The following is a 19,675-nucleotide window of genomic DNA, read 5'->3' on the forward strand; positions in this document are numbered from 1 at the left end:
TGATTATGCAAGAATGGGCTGCCATCAGTCAGAATGTGGCCCAGAAGTTAATTGACAGCATGCCAGGGCGGATTGCAGAGGTCTTGAAAAAGAAGGGTCAACAATGCAAATATTGACTCTTTGCATAAACTTAATGTAATTGTCAATAAAAGCCTTTGACACTTATGGAATGCTTGTAATTATACTTCAGTTTACCATAGTAAAATCTGACAAAAATATCTCATAACACTGAAGCAGCGAACTTTGTGAAGACCAATACTTGTGTCATTCTCAAAACCTTTGACCACGACTGTACAGTATATGGAACGTTTTACTGCAGTGGGGTTATCTCTCAGAGTACAACTGAAGGCCACGTTTACAGTAGTGAGCTGGCTGTTTAAGCTAGAGCAGGGAATTATATGGTGGAGAGGGGAGTGTTGTTTGACTTGTGAGTGAAGGCCGAGTCATCACACCCAACCTCTCTCTGTCTGCTGAGTGACTACACCTGGAAACAGTGTTCCTGTGAAGAACATACACACACATGCAAGCATGTACACACACAAGCACGCATACAAGCACACACGCACACAACCAATATACTTCCAGAACGACTCCTATGCTTTCAAGGTCCCCAGCCTGGTCTCATAGACTAGACGTAACATAGTAAACGTAAATCCGGGATGATATGTTACATAAGACAGAAGTTTACTTAAGGCATAAACGAAAGGAGGGTGGTTGGTTGGGCGTATAACGCGAACGTCTGGCAACCCAAAGGTTGCGTGTTTGAATCTCATCACGGACAACTTAAGCATTTTAGCAACTTTGCAACTACTTACTACTTTTTAGATACTTTGCAACTACTTAGCATGTTAGCTAACTCTTCTCCTAACCCTAACCTTAACCCTTTTAGCTAATCCTTCCTCTAAACCTAACCCTAACCTTTAACCTACCTCCTAACCTTAACCCTAACTTTAACCCCTAACCCTAATCCCTAGCCCAGGGGTTCCCACATTTTTTCACTCAGGCCATGCCCCCCCCTGCTCGCGTGTGTGCGCACCACGCCTATTTCCATGGGCACAATCACTGTTCAAGTTTAAAGCTTATTTCCTGCAATTCTACCCATTTTGTCATGGGGTGCAGAGAACATTTTGTAGTTTTAAAGCACATTTTCTTGCAATTCTACATTCAACATTTTGCCATGTCTAATGCGTATTCATGTGATATTTGAGTGACTCGAACATTACTACAAAATATATGGGCTAAAAAATCTGGCTAAAAAAACTTTAGCTGACATGGACGAATTGATCTGGACATTTATGACAAATTATAAATAGCTCTCTAAGGTATGCATGCAATGACTGACATGACAAGAGGAAAACTAATGATGCACTACTCAATTTCGAAATTGCACCTTGTGCATTCTACTATTACATCTTTCAAGAGTAAGTTGAAAGTCGGACTGAGTTCCTTAAAAGCCCCACAGTTTGGGTACCACTGCCCTAGCCTAGCTAACGTTAGCCAGCTAGCTAACATTAGCGTTAGCCGCCTAGCCACCCCTAGCTAACGTTAGCCACAACAAATTGGAATTAGTAACATATCATACGTTTTGCAAGTTCAAAACATATTGTACATTTCGCAAATTCGGAACATATTCAACTGTAAGGGTTGATGTGAGGTGTGACCCAGGTGCGGTGCAGGTTAGACAGTAGGCAGTAGGCAGAGATGGTGAAACAAGGAACTTTACTGATGGTCCCGAAGCCAGTATATGAAATAACGGATTTACATAAAAAAGAAAGGCGGAGCAAATAAGACTCCAAAAAACAGGCAGACCGCCAACAATACGAAATACTAACTATGACTGAAATAATAAATAAACAGGGAGAACACTTCTCACGTACCTGTCCGTACGTCCCGCGATCAGACACTGATTAGTACTGCTTGGCATAGTGAAACTAGCAGAGAAAACTGAGCAAGGGAACACAGGGAAGTGAGGACATAAATACACAGGTGAATCAGATAGTCACATGTGACACCAATAGGAAGATGATTAGTCCCGACTGTGAGTGAGGAGGTGCCTAAGGTTGTCGTATGATAACACCTAGTGGGTCGCTCCAGAACTGCAATCCCCTCCTGTAACAGTGCCCCCCCGACGAACGGGTGGAGGCGACGGAATGTTGTTATCAGCCCTGGGTCCAGAATGTCCCTCCTGGGCACCCAGGACCACTCCTCCGGCCCATAACCCTCCCAGTCCACCAGAAATTAGAGACCCCTCCCCACCCGCCGGCAGTCCAGGATCCGGTCCACAGTAAAAGCCGGCTGTCCTCCGACGAGGCGCAGTGGGGGAACAGGACGAGGAGTGGGAGCCAGGGGACAGATGGCGACGGGCTTGACGAGGGACACATGGAATGTGGGATGCACCCGCATGGTGGGGGGAGGTTGCAGGCGGTAGGCCACTGGGTTGACTCGCCGGAGCAGCCTGAATGGCCTGACGAACCAGCGACACAGCTTCCTGGACTCCACGCGGAGGGGAAGATCCCACGTGGAGAGCCACACCCTCTGTCCCGGGTGAAAGACCGGGGCCGGGGGACGCCTGCGGTTGGCCTGATGTTGAGACCTGACCGAGGCCTGCTTAAGTGCCGCCCGTACCTGCCTCCAGGTGCGTCGACAGCGACTGATGTGGGCCTGGACCGACGGGACCGCCGCCTCCTCCTCTTGCTCGGGGGGTTGGTACCCGTATTGGCACTGGAAGGGGGACAGGCCGGTGGACGAGCAGAGAAGGGTGTTGTGGGCGTACTCCGCCCACGCCAGTCGCTGACTCCACGTAGCTGGGTTGCTGGAGGCATAGCACCTCAGCACCCCCTCCAGATCCTGGTTGACGCACTCCGTCTGCCCGTTCGACTGGGGATGGAAGCCGGAAGACAAGCTGACGGAGGCGCCGAGGCAGGTGGCAAACGCCTTCCAGAACCTGGAGGCAAACTGAGGGCCCCGATCCAACACCACATCTTGGGGAAGGCCATGGACCCGGGAAAACGTGCTGCACCACCAACTTAGCCGTCTCCCAGGCCGACAGGAGTTTGGGAAAGGGAATGAAGTGGGCAGCCTTCGAGAACCAATGACCAGGATGACTGTGTATCCTTCAGAGGGGGGGTAGGGAGGAAATTAAATCCAGCAAGATGTGGGACGAGGGGCACTTGGGGATAGGCAGGGGTCGGAGCACCCTGCCGCGGGCTGACGTGAGCTCTTTGTGCATGCGCACACCGGGCAAGCAGCCATGAAGGCGCACTTATCCCCCTCAGCAGATGGCCATCAGAACCTCCTACGCAGGAACTCCAACATCCTGGCACCCCCCGGATGGCTGGGGAGGTCGGACGCGTGCGCCCACTGAAGCAGTCGCGAGCGCGCAGCCTTGGGTACGTACATCCTCCCTGATGGACCTCCGCCCGGATCTGGCTCCCGCCGTAGGGCTGCTCTGAACAGCCTATCGATTCCCCACAAAACTGGGGCAGCAATCAGGGCGTTGGGGACAATGGGGTCGTCCCTCTCCACCAGGTCCACGGGGTTGAACTGCCGGGAGAGCGCGTCAGGCTTGGTGTTCTTCGACCCCGGACGGTATGAGATGGTGAACCGGAACCTGGTGAAGAACAACGCCCACCTGGCCTGGCATGAGTTGAGCCTCTTGGCCCCCTGAATGTAGGCTAAGTTATTGTGGTCAGTCCATACGACAAATGGATGGGCAGCCCCCTCTAGCCAATGTCTCCACTCTCCCAGGGCGAGCTTGACTGCTAGCAGCTCACGGTTCCCCACCTCGTAATTCCGCTCCGCCGGGGACAGCCGATGGGAGAAAAACGCGCAGGGGTGAGTCTTACCGTCCATGAGGAACCGCTGTGACAGGATTGCTCCCACCACAACGTCTGAAGCATCCACCTCCACAATGAACGGCAGGGACGGATCAGGATGCCCGAGGACCGGGGCCGATGTAAAGTGCCGCTTCAGCGCATCAGATGCGTACCCCGCTTCCGGAGTCCAGGCGAAAGGAGCGTGCGCTCGTCTGGGTGAGGGCTGTCAGGGGAGTGGCTAGGGAGCTAAAATTGCAAATTAATCGCCTATAAAAATTAGCGAACCTTAAAAACCGTTGTAGTTGCTTGAGGGATGAGGGCTGGGGCCAATCCAGTACCGCACTGACCTTGGCTGGGTCCATCCGTAGGAAGGAGACTGTCTCAGTATGGAACACACCTCTCCGCCTTGATGTAGAGCTGGTGACGGAGAAGGCATTGGAGGACCTGCCGAACGTGCTGCTTGTGTTCACTTATGTCCTTCGAAAATATGAGGATATCCTCCAAATAGACGAAGACGCTGTAGTCGAGGAGGTCCCGGAGCACGTCATTAACCAACTCCTGGAACACCGCAGGTGCATTGGCTAGACCAAATGGCATAACTTGGTACTCGTAATGCCCACTCGGTGTGTTAAACGCTGTCTTCCACAGTGCGCCTGGTGATGAAGCCCGACCCCAACGGCCGGCCGGCCGTCCAGGCCAATGACCAGAACCGGCTCGGAGAGGGAGAGTAAAGGAACGCTCCACCCTTGGGCCAGCCCCGCGTCCATCAGGTTTCCCGCAGCCCCAGAATCCACCAGTGCATGCGCCCGATGCGCAGTGCGGGCCCACTGAACCCTGACGGGGAGAAAAGTCCAGGAGTCTCTGGAGTTAGGGTTTCGGTTCCGGCTCGCTAGCACCCCTCCCGATACTAGCGAGCCCTCCCGTTTCCCAGCTTCTCCGGGCATGATTTGCAGTGGTGACCTGTCTGGCCGCAGTACAGGCAACGTCCCTGGTGCAGACGCCTCTGCCTCTCCATCCTGGACAAGCGCGCCGCACCCAGCTGCATAGCCTCCACCATAGCCACCGGGCTGAAAGGGGGACGCGGAGGCGCACCTTGCATCATGTCTCTCTTTTGCGCCCTCTCATGACACTGATTGTCTACCCGCACCGAGAGGTCGACGAGGCCGTCCAGTCGCTCAGCAGCTACCTGAAGGAGAGTTTGTCCTTCATCCCCTCCAATAGCCCCTGAGCGTAAAGGATGACCAGGGCGTCCTCCCATCCTGCCTCTCGAGCCTGGGTCCGGAACTCCACAGAGTATTCTGCCACTGAACGGTCACCCTGCCGACAGGCCGTGAATCGCCTCCCGGCCTCTTGCCCCGATACCACCCGAGAGGTGTTGAACACATTGCATAGCTCCCGGGTGAATAGGTAGGAATCGGAGCGCGACGGAGTTTGGCTCTCCCACTCCTCAGTAGCCCAGGAAAGGGCCAGACCCGTCAACAGAGTGATAATGTAGGCCACCCGGCCCAGTTCCGTCGGGAAGGAGGAGGGTTGTAGGCTGAGTGGCGCAGTGGTCTAAGGCACTGCATCGCAGTGCTAACTGTGCCACTAGAGATCCTGGTTCGAATCCAGGCTCTGTCGCAGCCGGCCGCGACCGGGAGACTCATGGGCGGCGCACAATTGGCCCAGCGTCGTCCAGGGTAGGGGAGGGAATGGCCGGCAGGGATGTAGCTCAGTTGATAGAGCATGGCGTTTGCAACGCCAGGGTTGTGGGTTCAATTCCCACGGGGGGCCAGTATAAAAAAATATATATATATGTATTCACTAACTGTAAGTCGCTCTGGATAAGAGCGTCTGCTAAATGACTAAAATGTAAATGTAATGAATATCAGGGAACACTGGGTGCGGAATTCCCTGCAGCCCTCTGGATGTCCGTCGTTCTCTCCGGAGGTGGTAGGCGGGGTTCCCGTGATGTCGCAGGTGAGACTGGAGACCCCACTCCCGCGGCTTCCGCTCCGCCGGCTGCCGGTGCTGGTCGGGTGTCCACCGGCTCTGCAAGGCGATCGTCAGCTGGCGGAAATTCTCTGTGATCTGCTGCAGGCTGCAGTCGTGCTGATCCAGCATGGCTCCCTGCGATGCCAATGCGCTATGATACTGTGCTGCCTCCGCTGGGTCCATAGTGGCTCAGTTTTCTGTAAGGGTTGGTGTGAGGTGTGACCCAGGTGTGAGGCAGGTTAGAGAGTAGGCAGTAGGCAGAGATGGTGAAACAAGGAACTTTACTGATGGTCCCGAAGCCAGGATACAAAATAACGGACTTTACATGAAAAAGAAAGGCGGAGCAAATAAGACTCCAAAAAAACATTCAGACAGCCAAAAATACGAAATACTAACTATGACTGAAATAATAAATAAACAGGGAGAACACTTCTCACGTACCTGTCCATATGTCCCGCGATCAGACACTGATTAGTACTGCTTGGCATAGTGAAACTAGCAGAGAAAACTGAGCAAGGGAACACAGGGAAGTGAGGGCATAAATACACAGGTGAATCAGATAGACACAGGTGACACCAATAGGAAGATGATTAGTCTCGACTGTGAGTGAGGAGGTGCCTAAGGTTGTAGGAGGATGACACCTAGTGGGTCGCTTCGGAACTGCGACCCCCTCCTGTAACATTCAACATTTTGGAAATGTGTAACATATTGTACGAATTGCAATTCGTAACATATCATACGAATTGTAATTTGTAACGTATCACATGAAATGGATGATGTACACCCACAAATTAATACATACCATACGAAACATAACATATCATATGAAATACTCTGAAACCACATTGCAGCAGAATGACAGACAGTGAGATTTAGAGAGAGACCTGACAAGTCTAGACCAGCTTGGTTTTGAAACACACACTGTTGGAACAACTGGAAGAGAGCCTGGGGTGGCCCTGTGTGTGTGTGTGTGCAAATATGCAAATGTTAATTGAGCCATAGCTCATGTGTGTATGTGTGTGTGTGTGTGTGTGTGTGTGTGTGTGTGTGTCCTGGGCATGTATGTGTTAGTTATGGGGAAGGGTCCCACTATCAGATCCCCCTATCAGATAGACTGGAGGCCTAATGTGCTGGGCTGTCCAGATTCTCTAGTAGGAGGCCAGGGAGCTCCCATATGCATGGGGAGCGGGTCCTGTGCTCCCAGGGGTAAAAGAGACACCATCTGCTGGGTAAGGTTACACCACAGTATCAGCATGGTCCAACTGGCTGGACACCAGAGACACACAGGATCTAAAGTGTCTGTGACAATGGATACTATATAGTGGAGGCCATTACTATTTGTCAATTCAGTGGGGGCGGACGAAAAGGGCTGGGGAGTTCAATGGAGTATGTTCAGTGATTGATTGATTGACACTCAGTGGTTCGTATTCATAACGCATCAGAGTAGGAGTGCTGATCAAGGATCAGTTTAGCTTTATAGGTAATAATGCATTGTATTATATGGATGGGAAGGGGCCTGATCTTAGATCAGCATTCCCAATCTGGGATATCTTTATCAATATGGGCTAGCAACTTTAAATACATATTTTTTGTTGTTGAGGAGAACCAGTGCGTCGATCCACACTCAGCAGTCCCTCTTTGTAAATGGCTTCCTTGTAGGTGCTATTGCTTGTTGTGCCCTTGTATCAGCCCTCACCAACACCCACTCAAACATCTGAGGCAAGTAAGGTCATTTGAGTGTAAGGAAGGAGCCATAGCTCATGTTGTATGTTAAATAGTTCCATGTATTCATGAGAATAATCACATCTTTAAAATGTCAATCTATTTGATTGACAATTAGGCCTAAAATATGTTCAGCTGATTTATCAAGGGCATATTTTACCAGCTTCCATTAATTAACTTAGTTCACTGATGTGAAAATATCTGCCATCAAATATTATTGTAATTTATGCCCCTTGATGTAAGCCAATATGTACTTTTCTGTCAAATAAGCATACAAACAAATCACAAAAAAACGTTGCTTTTCCATTCTGGAATTGAGAATCCGTTATTGGAGGGGGGCATGTTGCTGAGGCGATGTTGCTGCGCAAAGGCAATGAGACCCTTGCAGAAGTCTACTCACAGGCGCTCACAATGTAGGAAGCGCTCGAGCGCTCGCTTGAAAACTAGACTACTACCACACACACTGCTTACCAGTGACTGAAATTATTTGCTTCCATCTTCGGAGTGCTGATGGTAATCTGATTAATTGGAGGAATTTTGGCTCTGAGCATGGAGGGCTGCTATCCCCCCGAATACGAAAGGATGGAAGCGTGGCTTGACGACCACTTGGAGTTCACTCACTCCTACTTTGTCAGGAAGGCTACAAGGTAAGCGCGGGGTGAGATTTAAATCGTAACTGATTCATTGAATTTGCGAAACAGGGATAGCTCATTTTCCGGTACATCCTCGCTGTCTATTCTATTTTAAGCAATCTGGCCGATAATTAATGTGTTCCGTTTATAGAAAGGCACTCGCAATCTATTTTACCTGCGTTGTTTGAACGTAAAACGACATGCTACTACTGTTCATTGGCATTTATTAATGGGCCAGACCATCTGCACTACAATCAGTAACCATTTAACCAAACTAGCGAGAGAATTGAGAGCATAAGTGTAATCATTAATCTTTATTCGGGTGATTCCTTTCAATTCTGTTCCAAAAAGCGCAGTGAATTAAAAGTTAAATGCGTTTTGTTGTGTTACCACACAACTTCTGGAATAGATACTATTGAAATGATTAGTTATTTCGGTTTTATTATAACATAAAGGTGTTATGGTATGTTTTGAAATATTGGAGTGCTAAGTATGCAGTAGTGTTACTGTTTAGATAAGACAATATAGGCTGGATACATTTGCATAGATTGCAATCAGAACCTAAAAGGACAATTAGTTCATGTTTAGACATACAGTCAGTAAACAGTCATTATTTACAATATTTTATCTCACAGGAGCACACTATACGTTCCTGGGTGAGATGCCAGTTGTATTATTATTATTATTATTATAAGCCAGCAGCCTTACTATCATTAAGGGCATATTCTGGCCATATAGTGAGGCTGGTACCTTGGCATCACAACTATCAGTCCTAGTTTAGTTTCAAGTTTCGAGTTTTAATGTCACTTGCACAAGTACAGTGAAATGCCTTTCTTGCATGCTCCAAACCCAACAATGCAGTAATCACTATCAATGTTGCACAAAAAAATTGCATAAGGTAGAACAAAAACACAAGAAAAAAAAAATGAAATAAGAAGAACACAAGAAAGTAAGAAGCTATATACAGGCCTGTTCCAATACCATATTTACAATGTGCAGGGATACTGGAGTGATAGAGGTAGATATGTTTAGAGGTAAGGTGACTAGGCACCAGGATATATGATAAACAGAGTAGCAGCAGCATAAATGATGATTGTATGTGAGTGTGTGTGCTTGTGTGTAGAGTCAGTATAAATGTTTGTGCATGTTATGTGTGTGTTGGAGTGTCAGTGTGCGTGAGTGTGTAGAGTCCTGTGAGTGTGCATAGAGACAGTGCAAAAATAAAAAGGGAAATCTAAGATAGTCCGTGTAGCCATTCTGCTAGCTATTTAGAAGTCTGGCTTGGGGATACAAGCTGTTCAGGAGCCTGTTGGTGTCAGACTTGATGCACCTGTACCACTTGCCATGCGGATGCAGAGAGAACAGTTTATGGCTTGGGTGGCTGGAGTCTTTAACGATTTTCCGGGCCTTCCTTTCACACCGCCTGATGTAGAGGTCCTGGATGGTAGGGAGCTCAGCCCCGGTGATGTACTTGGTCTTACTGACGTTGAGGGAGAGGTTGTTGTCCCGGCACCACACTGCCAGGTCACTGACCTCCTGCCTGTAGGCTGTCTCATCATCGCCGGTGATGAGGCCTAACACCGGCCTGTCTTGATGATGGTGTTGGAGTCGTGCGTGGCCACGCAGTCGTGGGTGAACAGGGAGTACAGGAGGGGACTAAGCACACACCCCTGTGGGGCCGCTGTGTTGAGGATCAGCGTGGCGGAGGTGATGTTGCCTACCCTCACCACAATGGGTTGAGACTTCCACTGCACTTGAGTCAGCACACCATTTGTTGTTGATGAAGAGGCAAATCCCTCCCTCTCTCGATTTCCCTGACTCTACTGTCCTGTCCGCTCGGTGACAGGAGAATCCATCGAGTCCCATATGTAGCAAATCCACGATCAGAGGTCATCCATCTTATTATCTAGTGATTGGCCAATAGAATGGAGGGAAGAGGTGGCCGGTTTTCCCTTCGCCTTAACCTCGCCAGGACTCCCCCTCTCCTGCCTCTGTAATGCCGGTTTTTCGTCTTGGATACCCTGTAAATTGGGTCAGAATTACATAAAGAGCCCAGGGCAGATGAGTCGAAGTCGAAGTTGAAGCCAGAATTTGGGTAAGTAACTGCCGATCGGATGTTCAAACGTTATTGTCGGTTATAAGAAATGATAGTGGATACATTTTCGTGAAAATAAAGTAAAGATAAACTGCAAAAAATCACAAAATAGCAAAGTTTGGTCGGAGCTCGCTAAACGACAGCCATCCAGGACAGAGCCATCTTAGTTCAGGTGTCACTTAGGACAGCTTATAATTGGGAAGTAGGTTCTGACTTCTTTAGGGCTACTTATTTGCATTTAAATCTAGCCAGAATAAGTGTGTGCCTGTCCAGGTTTGCATAATTTACATTTCAGTCAAATAATCTTATCTCATTTGATACCATCCCATTTTCCATAGGCCCATGAAAAGGTCAGACATATTTCTCTTAGAGAAGTAACAGGATATATGTATTTTTTGTGTGTATCCACAGTATTTTTCTGCTTCCTATTTCTTAACCACATTATGTAAGAAAACATTATTTGATTGGCAAGTCAAAATATATGCGTTTGCACATATCATCAGATCGGATGTTTAGGTCTGAAACTCAGTTCTCTAAGAGTGTGTGCCTGTCCTAAGGACACATTAGGGCTGCTCTATGGGGGATTCTCACTAGGGGGTCACACACACAAAACACACACACACAGACACACAGACGTACACACACATTGCTGTCTCTTATGCTTGGCGAGATAACATTCCGCTTCCATCGGCTTGCCATTTTATAGTGTGGTTATGGCTCAGTTTTATGTGTCTGGCAGTCAGCCTAATCTACAGGCACATTTCATGGCAAATGCATTTTACAGCCGCTGGGGTTTCTGAAGGTTTCAGTAGGGCTGTTCAGGCGTAAGTCTTTGACAAAATAAAACGGTTGGGATTTCAACCTAGGACCTTGTGGGTAACAGTGTTTTTGAATGCTGGCACTGTGCATTTAAGTCATGTTCTACAAATGTGTACTGCTGACCAGAATTAATCTGTGAGTCACTGTGTGAGGGGGAACGTGTGTGTGTGTGTGTGCGTGCGTGGTGCGTGCATACGCGTGTGCCCCTGGGACTGCGGTAGAAAGTTGTTAAAATGTTCCTTAAATGCCTTTATACAATGTCTAACATTGTTGATTAATATATTGTAAGTCTTGTAATGCATATCTCATGATGTGTTGTAATGCATGTCCTGTATGTCCTGTCTATTGTCTATTAGGAGATGGAGAAAGCTGGTAGAACTTCCTCGCACTACCTCCACGTGTAATGCTTATCAAATACACAAATTCCTCAGATAGTTTATATTTTCCTCTAATATCCTATAATGTCATTGTCCTGTTGTATGATGTTGATTATTGTTTTATAATGTCGTATAATGTCCTGTGTGTTGGTACAGGGAGATGGTGAATGCCTGGTTTGCTGAGCGAGTCCACTCCATCCAGCCCTCCTCCTCATCATCCTCCTCCTCGTCATCCTCCAAAGAAACCCTTACACCACAGAGACCCACCCAGCCCTCAGACAGTCCCTGCCTAGCCTTCTCCTTGCCCCCTTCCCTGGGCCTGAACGACGCGTGCTCTCTCTCCCCAGCCCCGGCCCCCAGCCCCGCTCCCAGCACCCCCACCCGCAAGATCTCTGCATCTGAGTTTGACAGGCCGCTGAGGCCCATCGTGGTCAAGGACGCGGAAGGCTCACTAACCTTCCTCTGCGACGCCGAACCCGACCGAGGCGACATCCGGACGCCCATGCCCTTTAGAACCCAGCAGGGAGGGGTCGGGTTTGGCATCCCCACGGGTATGATGGACGAGGTGGGCAGTGCCCGGGGGTTGGACCGCTGTGCCAGGCTGTTGGAGCTGGTGAGGGATGTGTCGAGTCACCTGGACGTGACGGCTCTGTGCCACAAGATCTTCCTGCACATCAACGAGCTGATCGCTGCCGACCGCTACTCCCTCTTCCTGGTAGGTAGTGGCACGATGGGAAAGTAGGATAGGGCATGGGTTAGCCTATGAGAGAAAGTAGGATAGGGCACGGGTTAGCCTATGAGAAAAAGTAGGATAGATCACAGGTTAGCCTATGAGAGACAGTAGGATAGGGCACGGGTTAGCCTATGAGAGAAAGTAGGATAGGGCACGGGTTAGCCTATGAGAGAAAGTAGGAAAAAGCACAGGTTAGCCTATGAGAGACAGTAGGATAGGGCACAGGTTAGCCTATGAGAGACAGTAGGATAGGGCACAGGTTAGCCTATGAGAGACAGTAGGATAGGTCACAGGTTAGCCTATGAGAGACAGTAGGATAGGGCATAGGTTAGCCTATGAGAGACAGTAGGATAGGGCACAGGTTAGCCTATGAGAGACAGTAGGATAGAGCACAGGTTAGCCTATGAGAGACAGTAGGATAGGGCACGGGTCAGTCCAAAATAGCTTTTTAATTCTGTTATGGAAGTACATTTACACTATATATACAAAAGTATGTGGACACTCCTTCAAATGAGTGGATTTGGCTATTTCAGCCACACCCATTGCTGACAGGTGTATAAAATTGAGCACACCGCCATGCAATCTCCATAGACAAACATTGGCAGTAGAACGGCCTTACTGAAGAGCTCAGTGACTTTCAACGTGGCACCGTCATAAGATGCCACCTTTCCAACAAGTCAGTTCGTCAAATTTCTGCCCTGCTAGAGCTGCCCCGGTCAACTGTAAGTGCTGTTATTGTGAAGAGGAAATGTCTAGGAGCAACAATGGCTCAGCCGCGAAGTGGTAGGCCACACAAGCTCACAGAACAAGACCGCCGAGTGCTGAAGCCCTTAGTGCGAGTTCCAAACTGCCTCTGGAAGCAACGTCAGCACAAGAACTGTTCATTGGGAGCTTCATGAAATGGGTTTCCATGGCCGAGCAGCCGCACACAAGCCTAAGATCACCATGCGCAATGCCAAGTGTCAGCTGGAGTGGTGTAAAGCTCGCCGCCATTGGACTCTGGAGCAGCGGAAACGCGTTCTCTGGAGTGATGAATCACGCTTCACCATCTGGCAGTCCGCCGGACGAATCTGGGTTTGGTGGATGCCAGGAGAACGCTACCTGCCCGAATGCATAGTGCCAACTGTAAAGTTAGGTGGAGGAATAATGCTCTGGGGCTTTTTCATGGTTCGGGCTAGGCCCCTTAGTTCCAGTGAAGGGAAATCTTAACACTACATCATACAATGACATTCTAGACGATTCTGTGCTTCCAACTTTGTGGCAACAGTTTGGGGAAGGCCCTTTCCTGTTTCAGCATGACAATGCCCCCGTGCACTAAGTGAGGTCCATACAGAAATGGTTTGTAAATATCGGTGTGGAAGAACTTGACTAGCCTGCACAGAGCCCTGAACTCAACCCCATTGAACACCTTTGGGATTAATTGGAATGCCGACTGCGAGCCAGGCCTAATCGCCCAACATCAGTGCCTGACCACACTAATGCTCTTGTGGCTGAATGGAAGCAAGTCCCCGCAGCAATGTTCCAACATCTAGTGGAAAGCCTTCCCAGAATAGTGGAGGCTGTTATAGCAGCAAAGGGGGGACCAACTTCATGTTAATGCCTATGATTTTGGATTGAGATGTTCAACGAGCAGGTGTCCACATACTTTTGGTCATGTAGTGTATTTCCTGTTACCAAGTCATTTACGGTTTCCATGCCTTTAGTTTTCAATGTGGACCAACTTATCTTTGAATTCTGAAAAGCTATCCAAGGATTGTTCCATAGGGTTGTGTTTTTAGGGAGTGATATTGGTACTTGTAGAATATGTTTCATTTTCTTCCATATTGTTAAAGTGTTCTTAACTATGAAGTTGGTAATGTTCTTAGCTGTATCCTTTGAAAATAGATTCTGTGGATGAGCATGTGCATCTTCAATATGTACCCATTGTTCGTTTTTAGTGCGTTTAACTATATGTTGCAAGGAAAAGTAAAAGTTTGGGCTCCCGAGTGGCGCAGCGGTCTAAGGCACTGCATCTCAGTGCTTGAGGCGTCACTACAGACCCCCTGGTTCGATTCCAGGCTGTATCACAACCGGCCGTGATTGGGAGTGCCATAGGGCGGCGCACAATTGGCCCAGCGTCGTCCGGGTTTGGCCGGTGTAGGCCGTCATTGTAAATAAGAATTTGTTCTTAACTGACTTGCCTAGTAAAATAAAAAATAAATAAAAAAAAGCCTTGGGTAGCGTGTTCATTCAATTCCAAGTCTGGAAGGCTAAAACCACCCTCAGATGTAGCTTTCCTTTTTATTCTATGAATTTTATTTGCTCATATCTTTTAATTCCTGTCTAATCCTTATCTATCTAATTCTACAACCATATCAGGTAGCAATGATGACATTTCCATGCAACCTAACAATAAAGTATCATATCAAATCATGGCGTATTGTAAACTGTGGAGCAGATACACTTCCTGTGGAATCTTGATAGGTACGACATCACTTCTGTTCTTTGTTGTGTGACCCCAGGTGGGCGAGGACAGCTCCAACAGGAAGTTCCTGGTGAGCAGGCTGTTTGACGTGGCTGAGGGCTCCACACTGGAGGAGGTGTCTAATAGCTGCATCCGCCTGGAGTGGAACAAGGGAATTGTGGGTCACGTGGCAGCCACGGGTCAGCCCCTCAATATCAAGAACGCTTACGAGGTGAGACGGAGCCTTTCTTTCCTCATTTTTTGTAGTCACCTTCTCTTTTTATTTTCCTTCTTGGGTAAGGTTTTAATTTGCAGTCCTATTTCAGCTGGTACTTACTAAAACATTATGCGGTTAAAAGCGGTAACTTAAGGTGCCTACTTCGAAGAATTCATCACAATTGATGACCACCGGATATCACATGGTATATAGTGGTGCCTGTTTCAATGAATCGTCAAAAAAACCCGAAGGTAGTTATCACAGTAGGTAATTGAATGATTATTACAACATATACCCACGTACATTCTAAGTACCACCTAGGTAATACAGTAGCGAACTGTAAAATAAAGGTTAGTTCTCTTTTGATCTCCTTTTTTTTGCAGCCTCCCTTGTTTCTCTGCTGCATGTCAGGTAATATGGCACCCGGTGGGGTTTGCGTAGGTAGGATTATGATGATGAATATAATGAGGATGTTGTGTGTGTGTGTGTGTGTGTGTGTTCTGAATCAGGCCACTGTTTGTGTTGGGGAGTATGTATGGGTGTTTGCTGACAGAGTGCAGTACCTGAGAGTGATTGGCCAAGCATAAACCACAGAGAGGGAGGGAGGGAGGGAGAGGGAGAGGGAGAATTTAAAAAATCAGAGATCAAAAAGGATCATGTAGGTCAAAAAGTACATCACTGGATTGAAGGACACACACACGATTCCTCTCACACACACTTAAAGTGAAATACTCACAAAAATCATTGCGAGTTGACCTTCTTTTACTTAATGGTCCAGACATACCTCACTCATGACACGTCATCCCTTGACAGTTTGAGTATATCGATCCTGTTGGGTATTATTTTACAAGACTATCACTTTCTTGCTGCAATCAATAATCAAACCGTCTTGCCATTTCAACCTGTCATTACCAAGGCAGTCGAAGATGGTCAGTCATGAGTAAATACAGTATAGCAAAGGTAGTATTCCTGGAATGATCTAGAATGATTAAAGGTCATAGTATCAGTCTTGGCCCCTGGAGACCATGCTGGATTTTAACCTTTGACCCACATAGTGATGTCACTGCACAGGCTCTAAAACTTGAGCTCAGCTTTTCCTTGCTGTCTCTCAGCCATGGAAATGACAGGGTTGTGCTGATTGCTGAGTGTGTGTGTAGTATGCGTGTGTGTGTCCTTCAGCTGTTCTGTTCCATTGTTATCTTGCTGTCTTTGCTCACGTATACATTAAGAGCAGGATTGTGGACATGCAGTATGCGTTTGACTACGTACATGGCGTGTGTGTATCTGCTCACACTGCAGCAGGACCAGAGGTCTTCCTGACATGATCCCCCTCTCTAGGATGGTGGTCCCAACCTTTTTGGGGGTACTGTACCACCAACTGAATTTTGCTCAGCCCGACGGAGGACCACTGAAGTACCCCCTTCATGTGCATTTGACCAGTACGCCTATGGAATTCATGAGTCTTCTCAAGTTCCCCATGTATGTACCCCCTGTAAATAGGCCAAGTACTCAAAGGGGTTCTAGTAAATGGTTGGGAACCACTGCTCTAGGAGATGTAAACGTCTCTGTGCTCTCCCAGTAGGGTTCCAGCTGTGTCAATTGGTGGAGAGGGAGATGAAAGCCAGAGTATGTGCGGCCATCTGTAAGGAAGACAGGATGTGTAATGTGAAGAGCTCACACACATACAGTTGAAGTCAGAAGTTTACATACACCTTAGCCAAATGCATTTAAACTACGTTTTTCAAAATTCCTGACATTTAATCCTAGTAAAAATTCCCTGTCAGTTAGGATCACCACTTTATTTTAAGAATGTGAAATGTCATAATAATAGTAGAGAGATGTATTTATTTCAGCTTTTATTTCTTTCATCACATTCCCAGTGGGTCAGAAGTTTACATACACTCAATTAGTATTTGGTAGCATTGCCTTTAAATTGTTTAACTTGGGTCAAACGTTTCGGGTAGCCTTCCACAAGTTTCCCACAATAAGTTGGGTGAATTTTGGCCCATTCCTCCTGACAGAGCTGGTGTAACTGAGTCAGGTTTGTAGGCCTCCTTGCTCGCACACGCTTTTTCAGTTCTGCCCACAAATGTTGTCCTTAAGCCATTTTGCCACAACTTTGGAAGTATGCTTGGGGTCATTGTCCATTTGGAAGACCCATTTGCGACCACGCTTTAACTTCCTGACTGATGTCTTGAGATGTTGCTTCAATATATCCACATAATTTTCCTTCCTCATGATGCCATCTATTTTGTGAAGTGCACCAGTCCCTCCTGCAGAAAAGCACCCCCACAGCATGATGCTGCCACTCCCGTGCTTTACGGTTGGGATGGTGTTCTTCGGCTTGCAAACCGACCCCTTTTTCCTCCAAACATAACGATGGTCATTATGGCCAAACAGTTCTATTTTTGTTTCATCAGACCAGAGGACATTTCTCCAAAAAGTACGATCTTTATCCCCATGTGCAGTTGCAAACCATAGTCTGGCTTTTTTATGGCGGTTTTGGAGCAGTAGTTTCTTCCTTGCTGAGCGGCCTTTCAGGTTATGTCGATATATGACTTGTTTTACTGTGGATATAGATACTTGTGTACCTGTTTCCTCCAGCATCTTCACAAGGTCCTTTGCTGTTGTTCTGGGATTGATTTGCACTTTTCGCACCAAAGTACGTTCATCTCTAGGAGACAGAACGCGTCTCCTTCCTGAGCGGTATGACGGCTGCATGGTCCCATGGTGTTTATACTTGCGTACTATTGTTTGTACAAATGAACGTGGTACCTTCAGGCGTTTGGAAATTGCTCCCAAGGATTAACCATACTTGTGGAGGTCTACAATTAATTTTCTGAGGTCTTGGCTGATTTCTTTTGATATTCCCATGATGTCAAGCAAAGAGGCACTGAGTTTGAAGGTAGGCCTTGAAATACATCCACAGGGACACCTCCAATTGACTCAAATGATGTCAATTAGCCTATCAGAAGCTTCTAAAGCCATGACATCATTTTCTGGAATTTTCCAAGCTGTTTAAAGGCACAGTCAATTTAGTGTATGTAAACTTCTGATCCACTGGAATTGTGATACAGTGAAATAATCTGTCTGGAAACAATTGATGGAAAAATTACTTGTGTCATGCGCAAAGTAGATGTCCTAACCGACTTGCCAAAACTATAGTTTGTTAACAAGATATTTGTGGAGTGGTTGAAAAACAAGTTGTAATGACTCCAACCTAAGTGTATGTAAACCTCCGACTTCAACTGTACATACGCACACACACTCAGTCAGGCCCCCTGTGGAGGAATGATGTCTTTGAAAGAGAAGGCAGATGTTTGAGAGAGGGGAGAGAGGGAAAGACAACGAAAAAGAGAAAGTGAGAGAGTGCGTGTGCCTGAGTCGTAAGACTGTAATTTATTTTCTTAGTGTGTGTGTCTGAATGTGTTCTTACTTCTGTGTGTACATGTCCGTGTCTACTCACAAGCAATTTCATGTGACATCACACTGTTTACCTTACCCCTGATTAGCTAGCTGCTACGCAATCATCTGGTTGCCAGCCAACGGTGTTCAGACTGACGACGATGACTTTATTGGTGATATTTATAGCACTTCATTCTGATGAAGTGGTCAGGTGTTTTCCTAAACAAGCCTATAGGGACCTAGACTGGGGGATAGAGAGAAGAAGAAATAAAATAGAAGAGACAGAGCGAGAAAGAGAGAGAGAGAGACAGTGGCTTCTTGTCGACGCACCTGTGTCCAATTAGTTTGTTAATCTGGACAAGGACAGAGGAGAGGGGTGTGTGTGTGTGTGTGTGTGTCTGGTAGCGAAACAAGCCACCAGCTGGGTCCATAGAACCTGATACGGGATCTGCGTTATGTTTTTACAAAACAGCCAGAGCGTTCAGGAAGTGCATCTGCGTCACTCTGCATAGAGGTAGCTCCTACCTAGGGACTTCCTAGCTCTCTGATTGGCTCGTTAAGTCCCAGTTTGGGCGGTTGGGACGGCTGAAACCGGGATCAAAACTCCCCTCTGGATGTTGGAAGTGGCGCAGCACTCTGTGGGGAAAGTGGTTGGCAACCACACAGCCAGACCCACATTTACAGGGGAAGTTTTCTTATCAATACCCCTACAGTGTTGTCTCTAGAACTGTGGTCACTTTTACACTGAAGAAATATATAAACTCAACATGTAAAGTGTTGGTCCCATGTTTCATGAGCTGAAATAAAAGATCCCAGAACTTTTACATACGCCCAAATTTGTTTATATCCCTGTTAGTGAGCATGTCTTATTTTCCAAGATAATCCATCCACCTGAAAGGTGTGGCATATCAAGAAGCTGATTAAACGGCATGATCATTACACAGGTGCACCTTGTGCTGGGGACAATAAAAGGCCACTCTAAAATGCCACAGATGTCTCAAGTTTTGAGGGAGCATGCAATTGGCATGCTGACTGCAGGAATGTCCACCAGAGCTGTTGCCAGAGAATTGAATGTTCATTTCTCAACCACAGACCATGTGTATGGCGTTGTGTGGGTGAGCGGTTTGCTGATGTCAACATCGTGAACAGAGTGCCCCATGGTGGTGGTGGAGTTATTGTATGGGCAGGCATAAGCTACGGACAATGAACACAATTGCATTTTATCGAAGGCAATTTGAATGCACAGAGATATCGTGACGAGATCCTGAGGCCCATTGTCGTGCCATTCATCCGCCACCATCACCTCATGTTTCAGCATGATAATGTTGTACACAATTCCTGGAAGCTGAAAATGTCCCAATACTCACCAGACATGTCACCCATTGAGCATGTTTGGGATGCTCTGGATCAACAATATCTTTTAGGCACATCCAGTGTACAAAA

General features: G+C 47.4%; 1 protein-coding gene across 3 annotated transcripts in view; it reads left to right on the forward strand.

Annotated features, from left to right (window-relative positions):
• The window catches only part of LOC121554301 (cGMP-specific 3',5'-cyclic phosphodiesterase), a 105,206-nt gene that overhangs the window by 44,109 nt on the left and 41,422 nt on the right, over positions 1 to 19,675 (forward strand). For 2 of the 3 annotated variants that reach the window (XM_041867797.2, XM_041867799.2), the window contains exons 1-3: positions 7,913 to 8,158; positions 11,591 to 12,149; positions 14,669 to 14,842. In XM_041867797.2, the coding sequence (XP_041723731.1) occupies positions 8,061 to 8,158; positions 11,591 to 12,149; positions 14,669 to 14,842 (831 nt within the window). In that variant the 5' untranslated portion in view covers positions 7,913 to 8,060. Of the gene's footprint in view, positions 1 to 7,912; positions 8,159 to 11,590; positions 12,150 to 14,668; positions 14,843 to 19,675 lie in introns of those variants that run through there. The other variant, XM_041867800.2, reaches the window with a different exon arrangement.

The sequence above is a fragment of the Coregonus clupeaformis genome, chromosome 19 (genome assembly GCF_020615455.1).
Source record: "Coregonus clupeaformis isolate EN_2021a chromosome 19, ASM2061545v1, whole genome shotgun sequence".
Lineage (NCBI taxonomy): Eukaryota > Metazoa > Chordata > Actinopteri > Salmoniformes > Salmonidae > Coregonus > Coregonus clupeaformis.